We start from the raw sequence: 19,374 nt of genomic DNA, 5'->3' as shown, positions 1-19,374 counted from the left end.
GTCCTTTCAATCAGTGTGTGCAGAACAGTTAACTTGGAAGAATCCTTTGATTCCAAACTAAGTGAAAGAACAAGAAAAGTTGAAAAGCCCTTGGGGTGGGGGTGAGGATGGAGGAAACGGTGGGACTGTTGGGTGACCACCTGTAATGCCCTGCCTCTGCTTTAAGGCTAGTGCTGCCATCTAATGGGGAAAGTGTGCAGCTCTGAGTTAGGATTTCATCCTTGTGGAGGTGAGTTTTTATTCCTCCCCCCCCCCAATTCAGCAGAAATGTGATAAAATATTCTTAAAATCTCTCCCACAAATCATATTTTGATCAAGCTCTACAGAAAATAACTTTGGACGACTTGTGTATATATTTTAGTTTAGTATTGCAAATACGAGAAACCAAGAGCCATAGTGAAATGGAAGCATGTGAGATTATCTACCAGGGACTGAGGATTGTCTGGGATTAACCAGTGAGACATTTAAGCAGCAAGAGAACTGTTTATGTGACATTTTGTAGTGCAGTTCTGGACCAGTTAACACAGGGGAAGCTTGCTTTCCTGAGGGTACAGAGTGCTTCTTCTATTCGGACTCACCCTAGAGCATTGTATTTCTGTTATTAAACTTTTAAAGGTGTAAACAAGAGAAGAAGAAAAAGAAAATCAGTGTGAAGGACCAAATTGATGAGCTGGGAGTGGTGGCCACACCTCTTAACTAATGCTAGCATTTAGGAGGCAAAGACAGGCAGATTTCTGTGAGTGAGTCTGTCCTCAGTCCCAGGCCAGAGGTGCACAGAGCTGTTTATTGAAAAGCAGGCTCTCTTCTCAGAGGGGATGAAAGATTCAGATCACCCCAATCCCTTGTTCCAACAGAGAAGCAGTTTCATGAAGTTTTTTATAGTAACAGAACAAAGAAGTCATAAAGCAAGACATTTCACACACATTAGTGGAAGCACCAGAAAGGCCGACTATGGCAAAGTGAAGAAATCTCAGGTATAGACTGAACATGCTCTCTGACGGCACTCTTAGCCCTTTGATTGGTGCAAACTAGGGGTCTATTCATATGTTCCAAAGGATTCCTATCTGTTAGTCATAGGATGTTAGGTCTGACACATAGGTAGCCTATAAGAAATGGTTATTTGGAGGACGCTGGACTTGCAATGTTTCAGCCTTTGCATATCTCTGAAGTTCCAGTCAGCCTCTGCCGACAGCTTCTTTCCAGGAATTCTTACCCACAGTGAAACCTCGTCTCAAAAATGAAGAAAGAAAATGAAACTACTGTGGACTAGTAATAGACATGAAAGCAATTCAAAACAAGTTGTAGCCTATCTATGCTTGCCCCAAGGGTGCTTAACCTGGCCTGGAACTAGCAGAAGACACTGTCGGAAGCTGCCCATGAATAGAGCCTTACAAACAGGAATAAGTCAAACAGAAGTCCAGGATTAGAAACTTGGCAGGCAACCAGCATCATGGGTGGGGTATTTCCCCTAAACAGTATAGGTTATCGCCACAAATCCTGGCTGTCCACCCAAACTTGACGGTAAAATCCTAATGCCGAGACACCATAGACTTTTGTCACAGAACATGGAGAAATCAAGCTGGTGCTAACAGGAAGCGTCCTCCCAGCTGACTGGCTCTTATTAGAAGGTACTTGCATACTGTGAACTATAATAATGGCCAGCATGGCCTCTTGTGACCACCAGTGCAATGGTGGCACAAATGTTATGGGGAGGGTTTAAGCAGCTGCTTTATTTAAAGCAGTAGAGTTAAGACCCTCTCCACAGGAGGAAACATGCCAGTACTATAATTTTAGCCCAGAACTTAGGGTTGGTGAGCACAGAGGCCCCAAGAGTGAACCTAAAGCACAGTTAATAAAAACTCAGGGTCAGAAATTGGGGTTCAACCTGAAGATCTAAAAAACAAACAGCTAGCCACTTGCTCTTACCTCGACCTCAGACTGAAATGGCTATCCTGTCTCTAGGTAATCGTAGAATGAGATTGTGTCTGATAGCTGTCTCCCTCAACCCTCTAGGGCTGGGATTAAAGGCATACACCACCCGACTTCTATGGCAACTGGTGTGGCTGCTGGGATTAAAGGTGTGTGTTACCATAACCTGGTCTGTAAGGCTGACCAGTGGCACTGTTTTGCTCTCAGATCTTCAGGCAGTCTTTATTTATTAAAATACAATTAAAATGTCACTACATGAACCTACTACTTTATTCTGCTAATTGTATATAGTATCAAACTGACGTCTAAATTCACATCTCTCTACCCATAATAGTGCAGCTCTCAGACCTCATCAGAGAAGTGTCTTGTGCAGTTGCTGGTGGTACTGCAGAACCCACAACTAGTCAAGCAGGCAAGAACGGGGGTGACCTCCCTCCTACTACCCCACAACTAGTCAAGCAGTCAAGAACAGGGGGTGACCTCCCCACTGCTTATTCTACTTTCCTCTGTGATCCCCTTTTCACGCTCCATACAGTTTTTGCCTGGAGCTTCTCCTCGTTGTGGACGTGGATCGGCTCAAGTGCACATGCATCCTTGAAGTGTAAATTGTGTTTGAGGTAGCTTGGTGATCGAGGATCAAAATAAATGGCCACCATCATTCCCAAAAGTGTTTCTGACCATCCTGTTGTGTGTGGACCTTCCTCCTAACACCCTGACAAGCCTCACCAGTTCTGAGCTTCCTGGGTTGCAAAACATGGAACAGCAGCTGATTTCAAAGGAAAAACCTTGGGTCTGTGAAGACATCTGTTGCAAGTCTAGCTATATACAAACATTTAAAGTTAAGATTTTGACTTTAAAAAGATGTTTTAGGATAGATAAGATGACTCAGCCCAACTCTTGCTGCCCAAGCATGATGGCCTGAATTTGATCTCTGAAACACAACCAAATTGTCTTCTGACATCAACACGTGCACAATGGCATACATATCTTAGCACATATGTGCAAGCAATAACAAATTTTAAAAATTTTTAAATGAAGTTTTTTAAATCAACAAATGTAAGCATTCCCACATGAAAACTCAAGTTCAGTACAGAATAAACATTGCCTTTGTGTCTGATTTTTGATCTCTTCTAGTTCTGTTGCTCCCTGGCCTTGTGACCTTGTGTAGGGCCTGTTTACACATTTAGTAATTGGAGTAGTGGATGATGTCCAAATTATACAAATGCTGTGGGGGTACAGATCATAGCATATTTGAGCTGCTCAGCAGTGTTTCTTACCGAGCATGCAAGTGTCTGGTAGTTCATGGGTTGTTATGACTGTGTAGTATGTGGAGGAATGGACACACCAGAAGGGAACTGCCAGCTCATATGGCCTCCGGTTCCTCCTCGTCCTCCTTGTGAGTCAGGTATTGGAGAAATAAGGCATGGTACTTAGACTGCCTGGCTTCCATACAGAGTTCAACCCCCTTGAGTCTCTGAGCCAGGAGGATCTCTCTCTGACTCAGTCGTCTCCCTGGTAGAATGGGCACATGATAGTTCCTTCCTCCTGGGAGGTTTGCAGCAGCATCACAAGCTAGCGCATGCAGAGCTTTGAGATTCTATCTGCCCCGGAGGAGGTTTTGAGTCAGGCCTTATTCTGGTGGTTTTTAATGGGCTCTTACAGCATTTAGTAGAACATAAACGAACACTGCAAGTACTTAGATGCAGTAGCTAGAGACTGTTGGGTCCTAGTTGTTGCTCTAGGTATCTCTTACTAGTCATTCTTTTAACCAAAAATCTCTCACCTTCAAATGCCTAGAATTAAAAAAGCACTGAATGGGAAGCCTTCAAGTAAGGTGTAGGAGTGATTGAGGGAGATGCTGGACACCAGCCTCTAGCCTCCACATTGCATGTACACATACCTGCACACGCACACAAAGAAATCTTAATGTCTCCTTGTTGTGTTTCATTTTATATAGTATGCTGATGTTGAGTTTAATATCATTTTAAACGAATTCTTTGGTGATTTCATGCATGTATACAACATATATTTTTTATCATATTGGCCCCTTCCAGCTTACCTTAGGCCCCCAAACATTATACTCCCCCAAGTTCATCTCTTCTTTTCATAACTTATAATCTGGTGCTGTTCTCATGTGCAGGGGTGGAGGGCTGACCACTGGAGCATGGGCATCCTACCCAGCCACTTCCGTGAAGACAACTAATTCTCCCAGCAACCTTATGGGAGGGGCTCCTGATGATATCAAGTAACTTTTTAACTTAGCAAGGATTACATTTAATCCTGAGTAAGCTTCACTCTTTTTGTTTTGTTTTAATTTTTGAGACAGTGTTTCTGCGTGTAGCTCTGGCTGTCCTGGAACTCACAGAGATTTGCCTGCCTCTGCCTTCCTAATGCTGAGATTAAAGATGTGCGCCATCACTGCCTGACCACTTCACTCTGTTTTAATGAACTCATTGGATGAAAATATGCTGTTGTTTAACAGGTGAAGTTGGGGTCCTTTTGTTAGACTTTTAAAAGTGAAACATTTTGTCTTTGCCTTTTTGTGAGCCATGGGGGCCTTCTTGCTTCTGCATTCACCTACAGTACCATTTCTCCATTGCAGGCTAGAACAAGCTAACTGTAGGTAGCAGCTGGGTCTGGCCTGTGTCTGGCTCTCTTTGGAGTTTATACAACATTTTATGAGAATCTTTCCGGTTCCTTATCAGAGCTGTGTGTGGAAAGAAGTTTCTGTCCTGCCGTCGTTCAGTCCCAAAGAAGCACACAGAGGCTTATCTTAATTATAAACTGGTTGGCCTATTAGCCCAGGCTTATTTTAACTAGCTCTTACAACTTAAATTAATTCATAATTTTTATCTATGTTTAGCCACGTGGCTTGGTACCTTTTCTCAGTCCAGCGTTTTCATCTTGCTTCCACTGCATCTGGGTGGCGACTACAGACCAAGCCTTTTCTCTTCCCAGAATTCTCCTAGTCTGGTCGCCCTGGCTATACTTCCTTCTGGGCTACTGGCCAATTAGCACTTTATAAAACCAATATAAGTGACAAATCTTTACAGAGTACAAGAGCATTATCTCACAGCAGCTCCCACACCTCTCCAGACAGACCTGGTCTATTGTCTCATGTGAGAATGCTGATTATCTTCAGTGTCTCCTGTGCATAGGCTTGTGAAGACACTGTGTAGGCCTCCTGGGTAGCCCATGATGAATCTGAAAAGAGAAGCATCCGTATAAAAGCTTAGTCAGCGTTTAACAGCATGGGAGGTGTGCAGATGTCCTTTTAAATACACAGCAAAGTGAAAATTATCCTGAGTTGGTCTTTTTTTTTTTAATTATGTATACAATGTTCCGTCTGTGTGTATGTCTGCAGGCCAGAAGAGGGCACCAGACCTCATTACAGATGGTTGTGAGCCACCATGTGGTTGCTGGGAATTGAACTCAGGACCTTTGGAAGAGCAGGCAATGCTCTTAACCACTGAGCCATCTCTCCAGCCCTCCTGAGCTGGTCTTAACAGAAAATCTTATGGAGAAGTGAAAGTTCAGCAGATCTGTCAGGAGAAGCACAGAGGCAAGAGTGGAGGTCTGAGTGAGCAGTAGTCACCAGACAGAAGCAGGCCACTGCTGGCGAATCCTTCTCTTCCTTTCAGAACACTTGTTCCTAAAGACTGTGACCTGACTGAATTACTAACACCCCCTGGCATATAGGTGCTCCAGAGCAGGGTTGGTTTAGTTCTCGGTACTGGGGATGGAACCAGGGCTTGGAGAATCCCAGAAAGGGCTCATGTGCCTAGGCTACACCAGCAGCCCAGAGTAGGCTTTTCATTAAACTTGAAGTCAGCCATATCTTCACAACCCATTGCTTCTTGCTCATCTGTGGGAGCACCCACAAAGAAGGTGAGGATCCCTGTAGGTTTAAATCATTGTCCAAGTCATCTCTACTTGTACTGCTCCCACAAGTCTTGTTTGTATACCTGCAGCTTCAGCCTCAGAATCCATTCCCTACAACACTTGAAAGAAGAAATGATTGTCTGTGAATGTAGATGCATACAATACACTCAAAAAAAAAGAATTGCCCTTATTGAGCTCAGGAGGTGTGCTATCTGGTGTAGTCTGCCTAACATAATAGGTCACTACAGTTAGGAAGAAGCAGCCATTTCCAGAGCCCAAGGCCCATGAGAGTTAGTATGATAGAGTTAGTGTAGTAGTGACCGTGAGATCCTAAACCCCAAACTGTGAGTTGGCTATGGTGGCTCATGCTTGTCATCCCAGTACTCTGAGTTTGGAGGCAGGAGGACCGCAATATCAAGGCCATCCTGAGCTATATGGCTAGACTTTGTTTTAGCATTCACCTCTCCCAGCAAAATGAGAAACAAGTTCCTGAGTTCACAGTGCTGTGTGGAGAAATATGCCCACTCAGTGTGCACCTGTCCATGTAAAGTGTTGCCATCTTTTCCATTGTAGATTTCTCACATTGGGAAGCTGAGAGATTTTCTCCTGGAACACAGGAAGGAGTATATTAATGCTTACAGGTAAGTGGGTTCTTATTTCTGTGACTTTGGTGGCTGCATTCCTTTCTGTTGAGCATTTTACTGACTCACACTTGAAGTGGGGAAGGTCAGTGTCCTAGTTTGCTTTCTTTTACAGTGATAACATCATGAACAAAAGCATCTTGGGAAAGAAAAGGTTTATATGATCTTATACTTCTATATCAAGAATGTGATTGAGAGAGGCCAGGCCAGGACCCTAAGCAGAAACCAGGAGGCAGGAACTAATGCATAGGCTACGGAAGAACACTGCTTACTGCCTTGCTTCCCATGGCTTGCTCATCCCACTTTCTTATACACCTTGCACCATCTGCCAGGGTGACATCACATCAATCATTAATGAAGAAAATGCCCTTCAGTCTTGACTACAGACAATCTGATGGAGGCATTAATTACATTCCCTCTTCCCAGATGACTCCAGCTTCTGTTGAGTTGATAAACACTCCCCAGCACTTCAGTTAGGCTACGGGTAAATGAGTATCTGCAGAGTGAAGCAAAACCACCATGGCAGGTTTGCACCAAGTCACTAGTTGCCACATGTCAGCAACAATATCTGACGGTCTGTGTGTTTCTTTGTTGGTACCATTTTCTACTAATGGATGACACTTGCTGCCTGAATGTGGATAGTACTGTGCACAAAGGTGTGGACACATGTGTCCATGTCATCTGAACCTGGGGAGGGGCAGGTTTTTAAGGCTCTCCTAGGCTATTTTTTCCTATGTTTGGCCATCCCTGCCTGTGACTCTGGCTTTTCTGGTTTGGAAGCGTTCTTGTGAGCCTATTTCCAGCCCTCACCCTTGTGTCTGTCACTGGCTTGTGCTTTTCTCACCATTTCTCTTTCTAATGAGAATCTCCTTCTTTTGGCACTTCCTGGAGACAGAAACAGAGCTGTCTGGCTTACAGCATATCTCATGAAGGCTTTACTCATCCTCTTGTGTACTTATGCTCACATTCCTCCTGGTGGTGAATCTTTAGTCAGTAGCCATTTGCTTTCATCGCCATCTGAGTAGATCCACAGCATTGGTATTGGTGCACCTTCTCCTCTCAACCCAAGCCTCCTGGACCCTTTCTGCTATGAACCTCCAGCCTTACCAGCCTTCCTGGAAGGCTCCAGGCTCTTTCTAGCTTCAGGACATGCCCAGATGAAGTACTTATTATTTCCTTCCACACATCCCCCTTTCAGCTTCAGCCCTCAGCTTCTATGCTGTATAGCATGTGGAGGACAGACCATGCCCATGCATGCTAAGGCTTTAATTAAACTGTGTCTTCCAAGAGGCCTTCTCTAAGACCACCCCCGACAAATCTCTCCTGTTTATTTTCCCAACATGTATATTTTCTTTGAACATGGGTCACAGTGTATAACTATTTAATCGGCTAATAGGTTTTTGTCATTACTTTGTAAATTTTGTGAGATCCAAGACCTTATCAACTTTGCATTCATATTTTTATAATGCTTCAGCTATACATTGTACTCCATTAGTGTTTGTCAAATAATACATGAATGATCCCTCATCTCCCCAAGGCCCATGGCTAGCCACTGGTTCTTGTCCACAGGGGTTTTGGCAGCATCTCAAGAGATTTTGTCCTAGCAGCAAGAGGAGTGCTACTGGCATCAGGCAGGTGTGGGGCAAAGGCATGCCAAACAGCCTGCAGTGCACAGCACAGCCTCCCACAGCCACAGGGCATCTGGCATTGACCTTGAAGGGGCGTCCTCAGCCTGACCAGCACCCTTACATGGATCTGTGAACACCTGTCCAGGGCCTTCTGCAATTCTAGAGGCTTAGAGCACATCAGGGAGTAAGACAGAAAACTGTCTCTCCTTTTTACAGCCTGCATGCTAGAGGACTGGCAAAGAATTTATGGTAACGGGTAAAGATGGAACAAGCCATGGGGCTAGGAGTGCTGCAGATGTTCACAGTTTTTACATAGTATGGTTAGGACCGGCCCCTTGAGATATCCTCCTGGTAGACTCCTCTCTGAAGCTTGAATTCCCTGGCAGGCAGGATTGTGTCCTTTCTGCTTTGCTCTTTCTTCCTCATTTCCATCCACCGCAGAGAAGGTGAAAGCCCCACTTGAGCCCCGTCCTTCCATCTCCAATACCTCTGAAATCCAGCTACATACATGGTTCCCATTGGTTTTGATGGATTGGCGCTCTTCTTTCCTTCCACTTACGTACTTATCTTGCTTCCTCCCTAACCCATACTGTTTCATTTCACTCCAAACATCAGTGTAAAGAGGGCTGCACCTCAGACTTTGTGGGCCCTGCATGCTTTCTGACACATATCTTATTTGTTTATTACCTTTGAAAAACAACAACAACAACAAAACATTCTTAACTTCCAGATTGCACAGAACTACAGAACTGGACCTGAGGGGCTGGATTTGGTGTGTTTTCAGAGCACTGATGTATGCCCACCAGCATCACCATTTGTTGCACTGGGATCCCGCAAAGAAAGCTCCATTGCCATCTCTGTTCTCCCAGATTCATTTTCTGACTTGTTCATCATCAAATCTAGTGACTTCTCTCAAACTGTGTATAAATGGAGTCACACAGAGCACACCCATGTGCTTACCTTCTAGTACCCCAAATACCCATTTATTTTCTTATTTCTTTTATTTTTATATTACATTGAGCTGAATTATCATAATTTGGTTATTCATTTACATAAGAAATGGGTGTTTCTAGTTCTGTGCTATTATAAATGGAGGAGCTGCTATGACTGAGTGCCCCCTGAAGTCTTTATGAACACTAATGTTCATAAATAGCAAGGTGAGAGGTTGCTAGATCGTTCATCTGGCAGGTGTATGTTTAGCCTTAAAACAAACCCCCAAGCCAGAGCCCAATGGTGCAGTGGACTGGAACATTTAAAATCAACTATCAGACAGTTTGCAAAGTAATTTCACATAACCCGTCACAACAGGGGAGAGCTGCCAGTGCTCCACATCCACACCAGTGTCTTGTGTGGGCAGTCTTTCATTATAGCCATTATAAGTAGTGTGAAATAGCATCTCATCATGCTTTAAATTAGCTCCTAAAATGTCTTACAACAGTGTGGTTTTTCCCCTGGTGTCCATGGGGCATTGGATCTTGCATCATAGAGGTGTTCAAGACCCTCACAGAATGGCAGAGTGTTTGCATGCCTGTGTGTGCTTACTGGAATCACCTGCAGATGTCTGATGGTGTCCATCACAGGGTCAGTGCTCTTGAAATACTTTCTGCTGCAGCATAAGGAACAGACAGAGAAGAGCCCATGTGCTCACAGTGTGGTTGTCTGTAAGAATGCACTGTAAATGCAGAAGTCCAACTGTATTTTCACCTCCTCTGACTATTCCAGCTTTTGTTTCTTTTTCTTAACTTCTACCATAAAACTTTGGGTATTTTCTTGGCTCTTTTGTCTTATTTGTCTCTACTTTGCATTTGAAATGTGCCATAATTATTGTGTTAGTCAGATTTTCATCCCTATGACAAATACCTGAGAGAGCAAATTAAAACATAGAGATGGTTTATTTTGTTTCCAGGTCTCAGTTCACGGTCAGTTAACTTTATTACTGTGGGCCTATAAGGCAGAAAGTCATGGCAGAGTTTGTCAGTGCAAAGTTGCTCACATCTCAACCAAGAACTGAGAGAAATGGGATAGCTACCACCCTTCAAAGAAAGACATGTCTTCTGATATGATTCCTCCAGACAGGCACCACTTGCCAGTAGCTCCTTGATGCTGTTTGTGGACTGATGATCCAGTCATGATCCAGTACTAACCAGCTGGGGACCAGGCATTTTGAGGACCCCTTTATAGTCAGACTGTTGTAGAATATTCCTTTACACTGTGTCCCTGTGATTGGTTTAATAAAGAGCTGAATGGCCAATATCTAAGTAGGAAGAGGTTAGGCAGGACTTCTGGGGACAGAGAAGACTCGGGGAAGAAGAAAGGCTGGACGAAGAGGAAGCAGGACATGTAAGGGGAGAGATAAAAGCCGCAAACCACGTGACAGCACATAGATTAATGGAAATGGGTTATTTAAGTTATAAGAGCTAGGCAGAAATAAGCCTAAGCTAAGGCTGAATTTTTATAATTAATAAGTCTCTCCGTCTTTATTTGGGAGCTTGCAGTACAGAGAAAGACTTTCTGCATCAGACGGCAGTTCTGTCTCCCCACACAGTCATCTGTGAGGTGCACTGTACTAATGCTTATTTTATCTCATTTAGTCCTTGAATTCTCTGTGCTCGTTTTTACTAAGTGCCTGTCACATGACATACTCCACTCCATGTCATTTTGCTCTTTGTCACACAAGCAGGCAACACTGTAACAGGAGGGGCACCACAAAAAATAGAGCTCCAGGGTTTGGAAGACCCTGGCCTTGTCAGGAAACATGTCTTTGAAGAAGTGACACTTGAGCTGAGATCTGGAAGACCTGAGTCACCCAAATGACCAAAAGGAGGGAGGGAATCCGTGTGTCCAGTGAATATGCCTGCGGCACCTGGAGCGGTGTCTGTCCTGTTGTGAGACATGCAGCAGTGCTGAGGGGAGCCAAAGGCTGTTGTTTCAGCTGGAAAGCCAAGAAAGCGTTTGGCCAGAGCATCCAGAAGGACTTCTGGCCTCAATTCTAGCCATCAGCACACAGGAGCACTGTAGTGTTGACATCTGGTCCTACCCTGGCCACAGTGTGGATTCACTGTGGATGGAACTCACCAAGTCATCAGAATCCAGCCATGAAGAATTTGCCACGGGAGTGACAGCCCCATGAGCCTCTTTCTCGGACTCTCCCTGTAGGAAACAAGTGTCTGCACTCCAGGCACTCTACTTTAAAAAAAAAAAAAATCTGTGCAAAATGGAAATAGTTTATGCACATTCCTCATCAGAGAAACTCATATCCCAGGTGAAGATGAGCAGTCCCCAAACTGAACAAGCAATTTTATGCTTTTAGACGTATTTCATTTTAGTGCTCAGAATGCCCTGAGATGTCCTGCTGCATAGTACTGGCACAAAGTTCTCTATTAGCTGGCTGGTGAACACTAGGTGGCAGTGTACATTTTACTTCTGAAGGTGTCCCTGCATCAGGTACTAACTCTGTAGGTTGCTAACCAGAAGCTGCAATTATTTGAGGAAATGCAAATGGTTAGAACCTAGCAATTTCCAGTTCCTTTCCTTGTCTCTGACAACCGAGGCTGCAGGTGCAATTCTATAAACCTTTCTTGAAAGTCTTGTGCCCTGCCAGTGGCACTCACACAGGCATGCTGACCGTTCCTGAGGCCCTCCTAGACATGTGTGGAGCTCTGTGATAGTGTTGTCAGCTGACCTGACCACACTCCAAGTCACCGCGGAGATAAGCGTCTGAGTACCTGTGGGGAATTATTTAGGTCAGGTTAACCATAGCTGTAGGCAAGACCCCTTCCCTAGGTGGGGATTGTGAACTGTTTGAGACAGAGCAAGCTGAGCACTAGCTTTCATTGCCCTCTGCTTTCCCATTGTGTGATCATCTGAGTCAGGCTTTTGCTGTCTTGACATGCCTTCCATGATGGACCCTACCTTGAACAGTGGGCTGGAATAAAGCCTTCCACGCTGAAGTTGCTTTTGTCAGAGCAACAGGAGGAGAAACTAAGAAGGATCCACCCCACCAAGGGGCACAATACAAAAAGAACAAGGATGTTTATATGCCCAGAATAAGCTAATTTTCCACAAAAGCCAGAACTATGAAGAGCATTGTACTGAGGCTTGAGTGTGTTAAATGTAACTGTAAACATGGGAAAATTCCGGCTGTTAAGAGATGCAAGATTTTGAATAAGGAAAAGAGGAGAAAGGGTCAAGAGTTCCAAGCTACTTTTGTTACAAAGACAGAAGTGTCTTTTTTTAATGTGGGGTTTAATCCACATTAGAAGTTAAAGCCTCTTGTTCACACTTCCATTGCCTTGGAAAAGCATCTGACCCAGGTGGATGATGAGGGGTATGGAAGGTGGTGTGGCTCAGGCCACCGCCAGTGCTGTCACAGTCACCTAAAACCATCTAGTCTCCAAACTGCAGTGTCCTGTTCCAGGCTAGCTTCTGCCCACTACCTGTTTCTTAGCTAAGGTCAGTTTCACATGTGGAAATGGTTGGGGGTGAGATAAAAGAAGATAACTTTTTGTCACCTTTGAAATGATGTGAAATTCCAGTTTCAGTGCTGTTTGGAGAATGGTGCCTGCCGTTCTAGTCGATTTTGAAGATGATTGTGATGGAATCCCAGGGTTCCTGAACTGCACAGTAAACTGGCATCTCAGTTCAGCCCACTGCAGCCCCAAGCCTCTCTCTTCCCAGCCACTGTGGTAGCAAATGCTGGGGCTAATCCCTAGGGACTGGGACTTCATCTTGCCAGTGCTATAGCTTAAACACATCCTTAGCCTCTTTGAGCAGCACATGGAACTATGTCCCTGAAGCTTCTTTGCTCTTAACTAGCCCAGCATTTTGTAGAAATTTAGTCTTCTGCTAACCCTTACACCCCAGTTCAATCGTATCGTGGTCTGCCACCTTTGAAAGAGCATGGGCTTTGGGACCAGACATCTGTCCAGTTTGGCTGGGTATCAGTCAGTGTGTACAACTCACATCACTTCTCTGTGCTTCTTTCTGATGCAATGTGAATCATAGTCTCATGAGGATTAAATGTGTGAATTCCCAGCACACAAAAGTCCCTTGGTAAGTGATGGTTGACTTAAATAACTCTGATGGCCCATAGTGCCCTGACCATCAAACAGAGTCTGGATGGGAGTAAACTAGGCCAACAAGCAGAACTTAAGACTGTGGGTGACTTAGTCAGGTTAGTGCCACTGAGAGTCATAGTCCCTGGCTCCCAGCTAGCAGCCAGGTGCCTTTGCTAGGAGACAGTGGAATAAAGGGAAACTCTGCTGACTGCCCACAGGGACAGACCTATCTGGAGATGAGGGTGAGAAGGGGATGGGGCTAGGTACACACCCAGTTCCTTTAGCCAGGGTGCCCATCAGGGAAATTCCTGCTCCTCTCTTGGGAGGCTGAAGAGGGAGAAACCTAGATTCACTCTGGGGAAGCTAATGCACACAGAAGTGCCAGGACAAGGGACTAGTGCCCCCACACTGCTATCCCTGAAGATGCGAATAAGCCTCCCTCATCCACTCCCACCAAGTTCTCTTTTCTGAAGGTTGTAGAGTGTTGCCAGCTTTGCAGTTTTACAGCCCCCCTCCCAGTACGATGTGCTGGCCTTGGCCTGTTCCTAGGAACATTTTATAAGCAGTGTAATCACAGAATTGAAAGAACATGGGTAGAAATATTGCCTTCAGACCATGAGGCTTTGTAAGTTTGACATAATTAGGAAGCTATAATTTTTTCCAGAATGTAGAGCTCAGACTTTATTGACCCATTTAATTTTTTTAATAATGACATTTTACTAGAGCAGAACAGCATGAAGCCTAGGCAGCCTCTGGCTGGATCTTAGAATGACCTTAATTAAAATAATCTCCCCACTCTGTGCCTTTTCCATGAAACCCTGGCAACAAAACAATACCACTTGGGAAAACAACTTTGTTCGTTTTTGTTGTTGCTACTAAAAGAGTAACAGCACCATCAATTTCCAGTATCCAAGGTCAAGTGGGTCTGTGTAGTGATTCTGTGGACTCCCCTCCTTCCTGAGTAGTCAGTGTTCTCAGATTAACCTTTATCAGACCTTCCCTCTCTCTCTATCGAATGGGCTCCATTTACTGGGACTATGGAACCAGAGGATATTAGTCCAGTGTGTTTGGACCAGTGCTGTATAGGTCTACCCTGGTGGCAGGTTCTGTATTCTTTCAGAAGCCAGCGCCTTTCTGAACTGGGAGCTTTGATCCCATTCACCTCAGTTGTCCCATAGGAGCAGAGTAGGGAGAAGTAACTGGAAGTGAAGAGTCATTTGTTCAGACACCAGGGTCCATGTGCAACATGCTTAGAAGGTGAAGGAGCAGAAGGCCCATGAGCCCGAGCCAAGGTCTGAGGTGGGTGAGATGAGCCAAGAGAGTTTCTCAAGAACTGCTTTGTCTATCCTAACAGCCTTTGGTCTTAGGAGCTTTGGAAGGCCTATGCATAGGGCTTCACAGGATCCAAATCTGTTAGAGCACCTGTGTGACTGGTGTGCCGAGCAAACGAGGAGGGGCTGGGCAGAAGCAGCAGATCCTAGAGTCAGCTTCAGTTGCAGATTGAATGGGAGATGTTGATGGATAGATTCTGAGGAATGTTCTGAAGGTAGAGCCAACAGAATGTGTAGATAGATCTATACAGACTAAGAGGTAAAGGGGAGCTAGGGATAATGTCAGGGTTTGGCCTGAGCAACAAGAAGGAGTGAACTGCTAGCAGCACATCCTGGGGAAAGCCACTGGAGAGCATTGTGGAGAGAGGGGCCAGGGCTCAGCTTTAAGCGTATGTGCAGTGCACAGTAAACATCTGAGTGGGGCTGTTGGGTGGGTCTGTGTTCCAAGTTCAGTGACTCTACTTTGACTAAGTGTGGCACTGAAGAGACCAGTCATCATTCCTTTAGGTCTCCTTGCATTCCTCGAGATCTTCACCACAGAGAGAAGAGCCCTGCCCCCCCCCCCTTAAGTCACAGGCATTCTGTCTTTAGAGCATTACTTCTTTTCTGCTGAGCTTGTTTGCCTCAGTTCCTAGTGCTTTCTGCTTTCCTTTTTGAGCACAGCGGCCCAGATCTCAGGGTCTGCTTAAGTTATGCTTGCAGCAGCTGTTCTGTTTCAGGCAGTTCCACATCCCTGGTTCCTCCTTTTTGAACCTCCTGCCATCACCCAAACTCTGCCATTCTCCTCCCTTCTTTATGTCTGCCTTGTTGAAATGGGGAGAGGAGCTCTTTCTATGTAGCCCAAGCTAGCCTTGAACTCCTGGTCCTCTTACGTCCTCTTCTCAGTACTGAGGTTTCAGGGGATACTCCACCAAACTCAAAAGCTCTGAAATTAGAGTTCAACAGAAATTTATCATACCCCCTACCCATTATAAGTGCTAGGAAACAGAGACAAGACAGACTGGGCACACAGCTAACTCAGTGGTAAACACTTGCTGTTATGTGTGAGGCCCTGGGTTCAGCCCCAGCTTTGAGTAACAAACAAGCAAACAAATGAACATGGAGACGAACAAGGCAAGATTCTTAGCTTGAAGTCAGTAGCTCCAGGCCTGACCTTTCACTGCTGTTCCGTGTAACATGTTGTCACTTCATTTCTCTTTGTACACACAGCCATTTCATTGGCTCCAGAGTTTCTGACTAGCTCTGAAGACTGCTACAGACAGCAGTCCCACCTATCCTGTGTTCCAGCCAGTTTGAAGTCCTCCCCTCCTCTCCGGCTTTCATTGTTACCTAGGGGCTTATTCTTACCTCCCTCAATCATACCTAGCATCCTGGTCCAAACACGCCTGCCTCATTGCCCATGGTGACACACATAGTAATCCCAGCACTTGGGAAGTAGAACCAGGAGGTTCAGAATTCCAAGGCCTTCCTCAGCTACATAGGAAGATTGAGGCGATAGTAACCTACATGTGACCTTGTTCCTAAGAAGTATTGTAGAGATTGATGAAGTTAAGACCCCAGAGCAGGCTGCCTTGGTCAAAAACCATCTCTGTTAATAACTGGTTGTGTAATCTTAGCAAGTTAGATAGCCTTTCTTTGACTCAATTGCTTCATTTGTAAAATGGAAATATAACAGCACCTACCTGGAAGTTTTGAGAATTAAGTAGGTAAATGTACAGAGTGCCCTAGATTAGAACATGGAAAGATTGCTGAATATTAACCTGTGCTGTGTGATATAACACATCTATATGCATAGGCCTGTCTATGTCACCTATTTGATAATTTATTGAAAGCACGGTCTGCATTCAGCTCCTGTGTGTAGCCTAGGTATTAACAATTTAATTTTATAATGTGTATTGACCATGCATATTATATGCCCAGTATACCCTATAAATTTGCTGTGTCTCTAACATTTCCAGAAAAAACAAAGCTATAGTCCTAACTGTTGCCATAGCCTTTAGCATCTGGAACAGTAAAGCCTTTGCTATTTTCTTCCTCTTCTTTACCCTCAATGCAGGGCAGCTTCTATATAAAACTATAGTCAGGAGAAGGGCAGTGAGGTTTTGACCCTGAATTTATTGTTTCTTCATGCACCATGAACTAAGTCAGAAGGAGAAACATGTTCCTTTAAGTTTCTGAACTAGAAAATAAACTTGTATTTTTTCACTTTCCACCACCTTCCTCCTGAAGTAAATTGACCAATTCAAATTCATATATAACATAGTCTCCTCTAATTGAATCTACTACTTAGCTATATTGAGATCTGTAACAAAATTATTTCTCCTCATAATCAAGGAAATAAAACTTGATGTTTATGTATACATGTCCCATGAGAATAGTTTGGAATTGTTTACAAGATGTTTAACCTTTTCAGAATAGTAATGATTTTGTTATTGTAACTTGACTTGTGGTCTTGATAACTTTGGCCTGCTCTGTTTCAAATACACTCTGTGGATCTCATGCTCTTAAAACACAGTGGAGCAGCAGAGTAGGGAGCCCTCTTGTAAGTGTGCCAGCTCCCCACTTGTAAAGCCCTAAATTCGGTGTGACACCTTTGGCTCAGTACCATCAGCTCCTTCCCTCCAGCCTGGGCCCTCTGTCCTGACTGTGATGCTTGTTTGTGTACACATAGCTGCATTCTAGGCTGCTCCTTTGCCTCCGTTCCCAGGCAGCCCATGTTGCCTGTCAGTGTCTCTTAGATCTATCACCCTCACGCCTATAGACACTGCCTGCACCTAGCGTTTCTAATTCTCTTGGACAGTGGCAGTGGTCTCTCAGCTGTGACTGGAGCACTTGAGGTCAGGAATCTTCAGTCTTGAGGTAATCTGCTATGGAGAAACAATGTGCAAATGGCTCTGTTTACAATCCTCCAGTGACTGTCCTGCTGGGGAAGCCAGCACTGGGAATGGAGGGTGGAGTGTCTGTGTTTGAGTTTTAAATAAGTGGTCACTGTAACACTGTTATATGAGGAATGGTGTCGCCAGGTGCCAGACACATCAGTGTGGAGACGCACTGCGTGCATGTCATGTGCTGCCCCGCTCTGGACCCAGGTGCCTGGTTTACACAGGACCAGCCTTCCTGCTCCTTTCCCTGCTTCACTCATATGTGCCCAAGTGTGGAGTGGATATTTTATGTTCACTCAAACTGCCACCCAAAAGGTGGGGAATCGTATCTGGTCTTTGTCTCCATCCTCTGTCAGGGCACGCCTTCTCCTCTACTGTCCTGCCCAGCACCCCATCCCACATGAGCTGACCACTTCCACATCAGCACCAGTCAGTGCTGTTCTTGGTACTCTCTGTTTTCGTGTTGATCACTCCAACAACTGAGTGCCTTTTGTGGAGATCAGAAATGGGCCTTACTCAGTTTTGAACCCTAGTGCAGTATTTATCCTAAGAGGGCTCAGGACATACACAAGGGAATGAATGAATGACTTGTGAGGTTAAATAAGAAATCAGATACACATAAAGCACTGAGAATTGTGCTCAGCATCTGGCTGTTAGTCAGGTATTCGGTGCTGCCTGATTTTACCAGGGAAGCAGACACAAGGCAAACAGTCCTTACTTCCACATAGCTTTGTAGGAAAAAAGACTTTTTGGTATTTCTGGGAATAGTAAATGCAATGGAGAAAAGCAAAGCATGGCCAGAAGCAAATAGCAGCGCATCAGAGGTGAGGATCAGAGGTGGCCCCAGCTCTGTCCCAAAGCAGGAAAGTAGAGGGCAGCTTTGGAATGGAGGCACAATAATCTCTTGACCAGCATGGCATGAAAAAGTAACGTTGGGTGAGTTCTATGGGAGGCCATTGTTTCTGGGGTGCGGTAGGTGATAAGACAGACCAGTGGTCAGAGCCACTCACAACAGAGTGGAAACCTGTGATCTGGGTCACAGGTAAAATAGAATGCTCAAGACTTTGTCTTTTGTCCTCATGGTTAGATGCCACACTCACCCAGTGCTTGTGAATGTGAGCCATGTGCTCTGTGCTGTACAGGATCTTATTACTGAAAGTGGGTGTCCCTACCAGCCTGGTCACTTCAGATGGTTTAACTTAGCATCAGGAGAAATGAAATTTATTTCTAGAGACCTTTTATTGTGAGCTTTGAAAACTGCTTTCTAGAATCTAAAGACAACAGCCCACAGAAGTTTCTCATATGTTTCAAGTACTCTCGGATGGTGTCCCTACAGGGTGAACAGCTTGGGACTCTAACATAGTTATTAGGTTATGCAGTCCTCAGGCAGAGCCTCTGTTCCCAGCAAAGCTGTGTGCTGCAGCATGTTAGATTGGCCTGCTGCTGTGGAAGCTGTTTAGAAGACTGCACCTCATGGCCTCCGCTCCACCTGGGGGTCTGAGCAGCCCCTCTCCAAGTCTCAGCTTCGGTGTCACTTGGTCAGAGAAACCTTTCTTAACACTCTACCTGGACTGCATTATGTTCTCACTGATGCCACCCTCACATTTTCTTCTCTTTTTTAGCCATACCATGTCTGAATATGGGAGGATGACGGACACAGAGCGAGACCAGATAGACCAGGATGCCCAGATATTCATTAGGACCTGTTCAGAGGCAATTCAACAACTCAGAACAGAAGGTGAAGATCCCATGAATGTGCCAAACAGTTAACTACTCACACTGCTGCCACTTATGATCCCCTTTACTTTCTGAATGGCATTTAGGACGTAAAACTTGAAAGTCCTTCTTTCCTGGTCCATCTTCTAAGCTAAGCTGTTCAAAGTCCTGAAAAGACCTCACTCAAGTTAAATAATTGGAAGGCAGGAATGGAAAAGACCTCTCTAAATAGAATCTATAACCTACCAAAAGACCAAGGCCAGAGGAATAGATTGTGTGTGTTGCAGGCGTTTGTATATTTGTGGAAA

General features: G+C 44.8%; 1 protein-coding gene across 2 annotated transcripts in view; it reads left to right on the top strand.

The window, feature by feature from the left end:
- The window catches only part of Stx18 (syntaxin 18), a 102,526-nt gene that overhangs the window by 51,522 nt on the left and 31,630 nt on the right, over window positions 1–19,374 (top strand). For both annotated transcript variants that reach the window (XM_075943709.1, XM_075943710.1), the window contains exons 2-3: window positions 6,385–6,452; window positions 18,973–19,088. In XM_075943709.1, coding sequence (XP_075799824.1) covers window positions 6,385–6,452; window positions 18,973–19,088 — 184 coding nt within the window. The remainder of the gene's footprint in view (window positions 1–6,384; window positions 6,453–18,972; window positions 19,089–19,374) is intronic.

Source organism: Microtus pennsylvanicus, chromosome 12, assembly GCF_037038515.1.
Source record: "Microtus pennsylvanicus isolate mMicPen1 chromosome 12, mMicPen1.hap1, whole genome shotgun sequence".
NCBI lineage: Eukaryota > Metazoa > Chordata > Mammalia > Rodentia > Cricetidae > Microtus > Microtus pennsylvanicus.
Note: the sequence above shows the minus strand (reverse complement) of the source record. Positions and strands in the feature narration are given on the sequence as shown.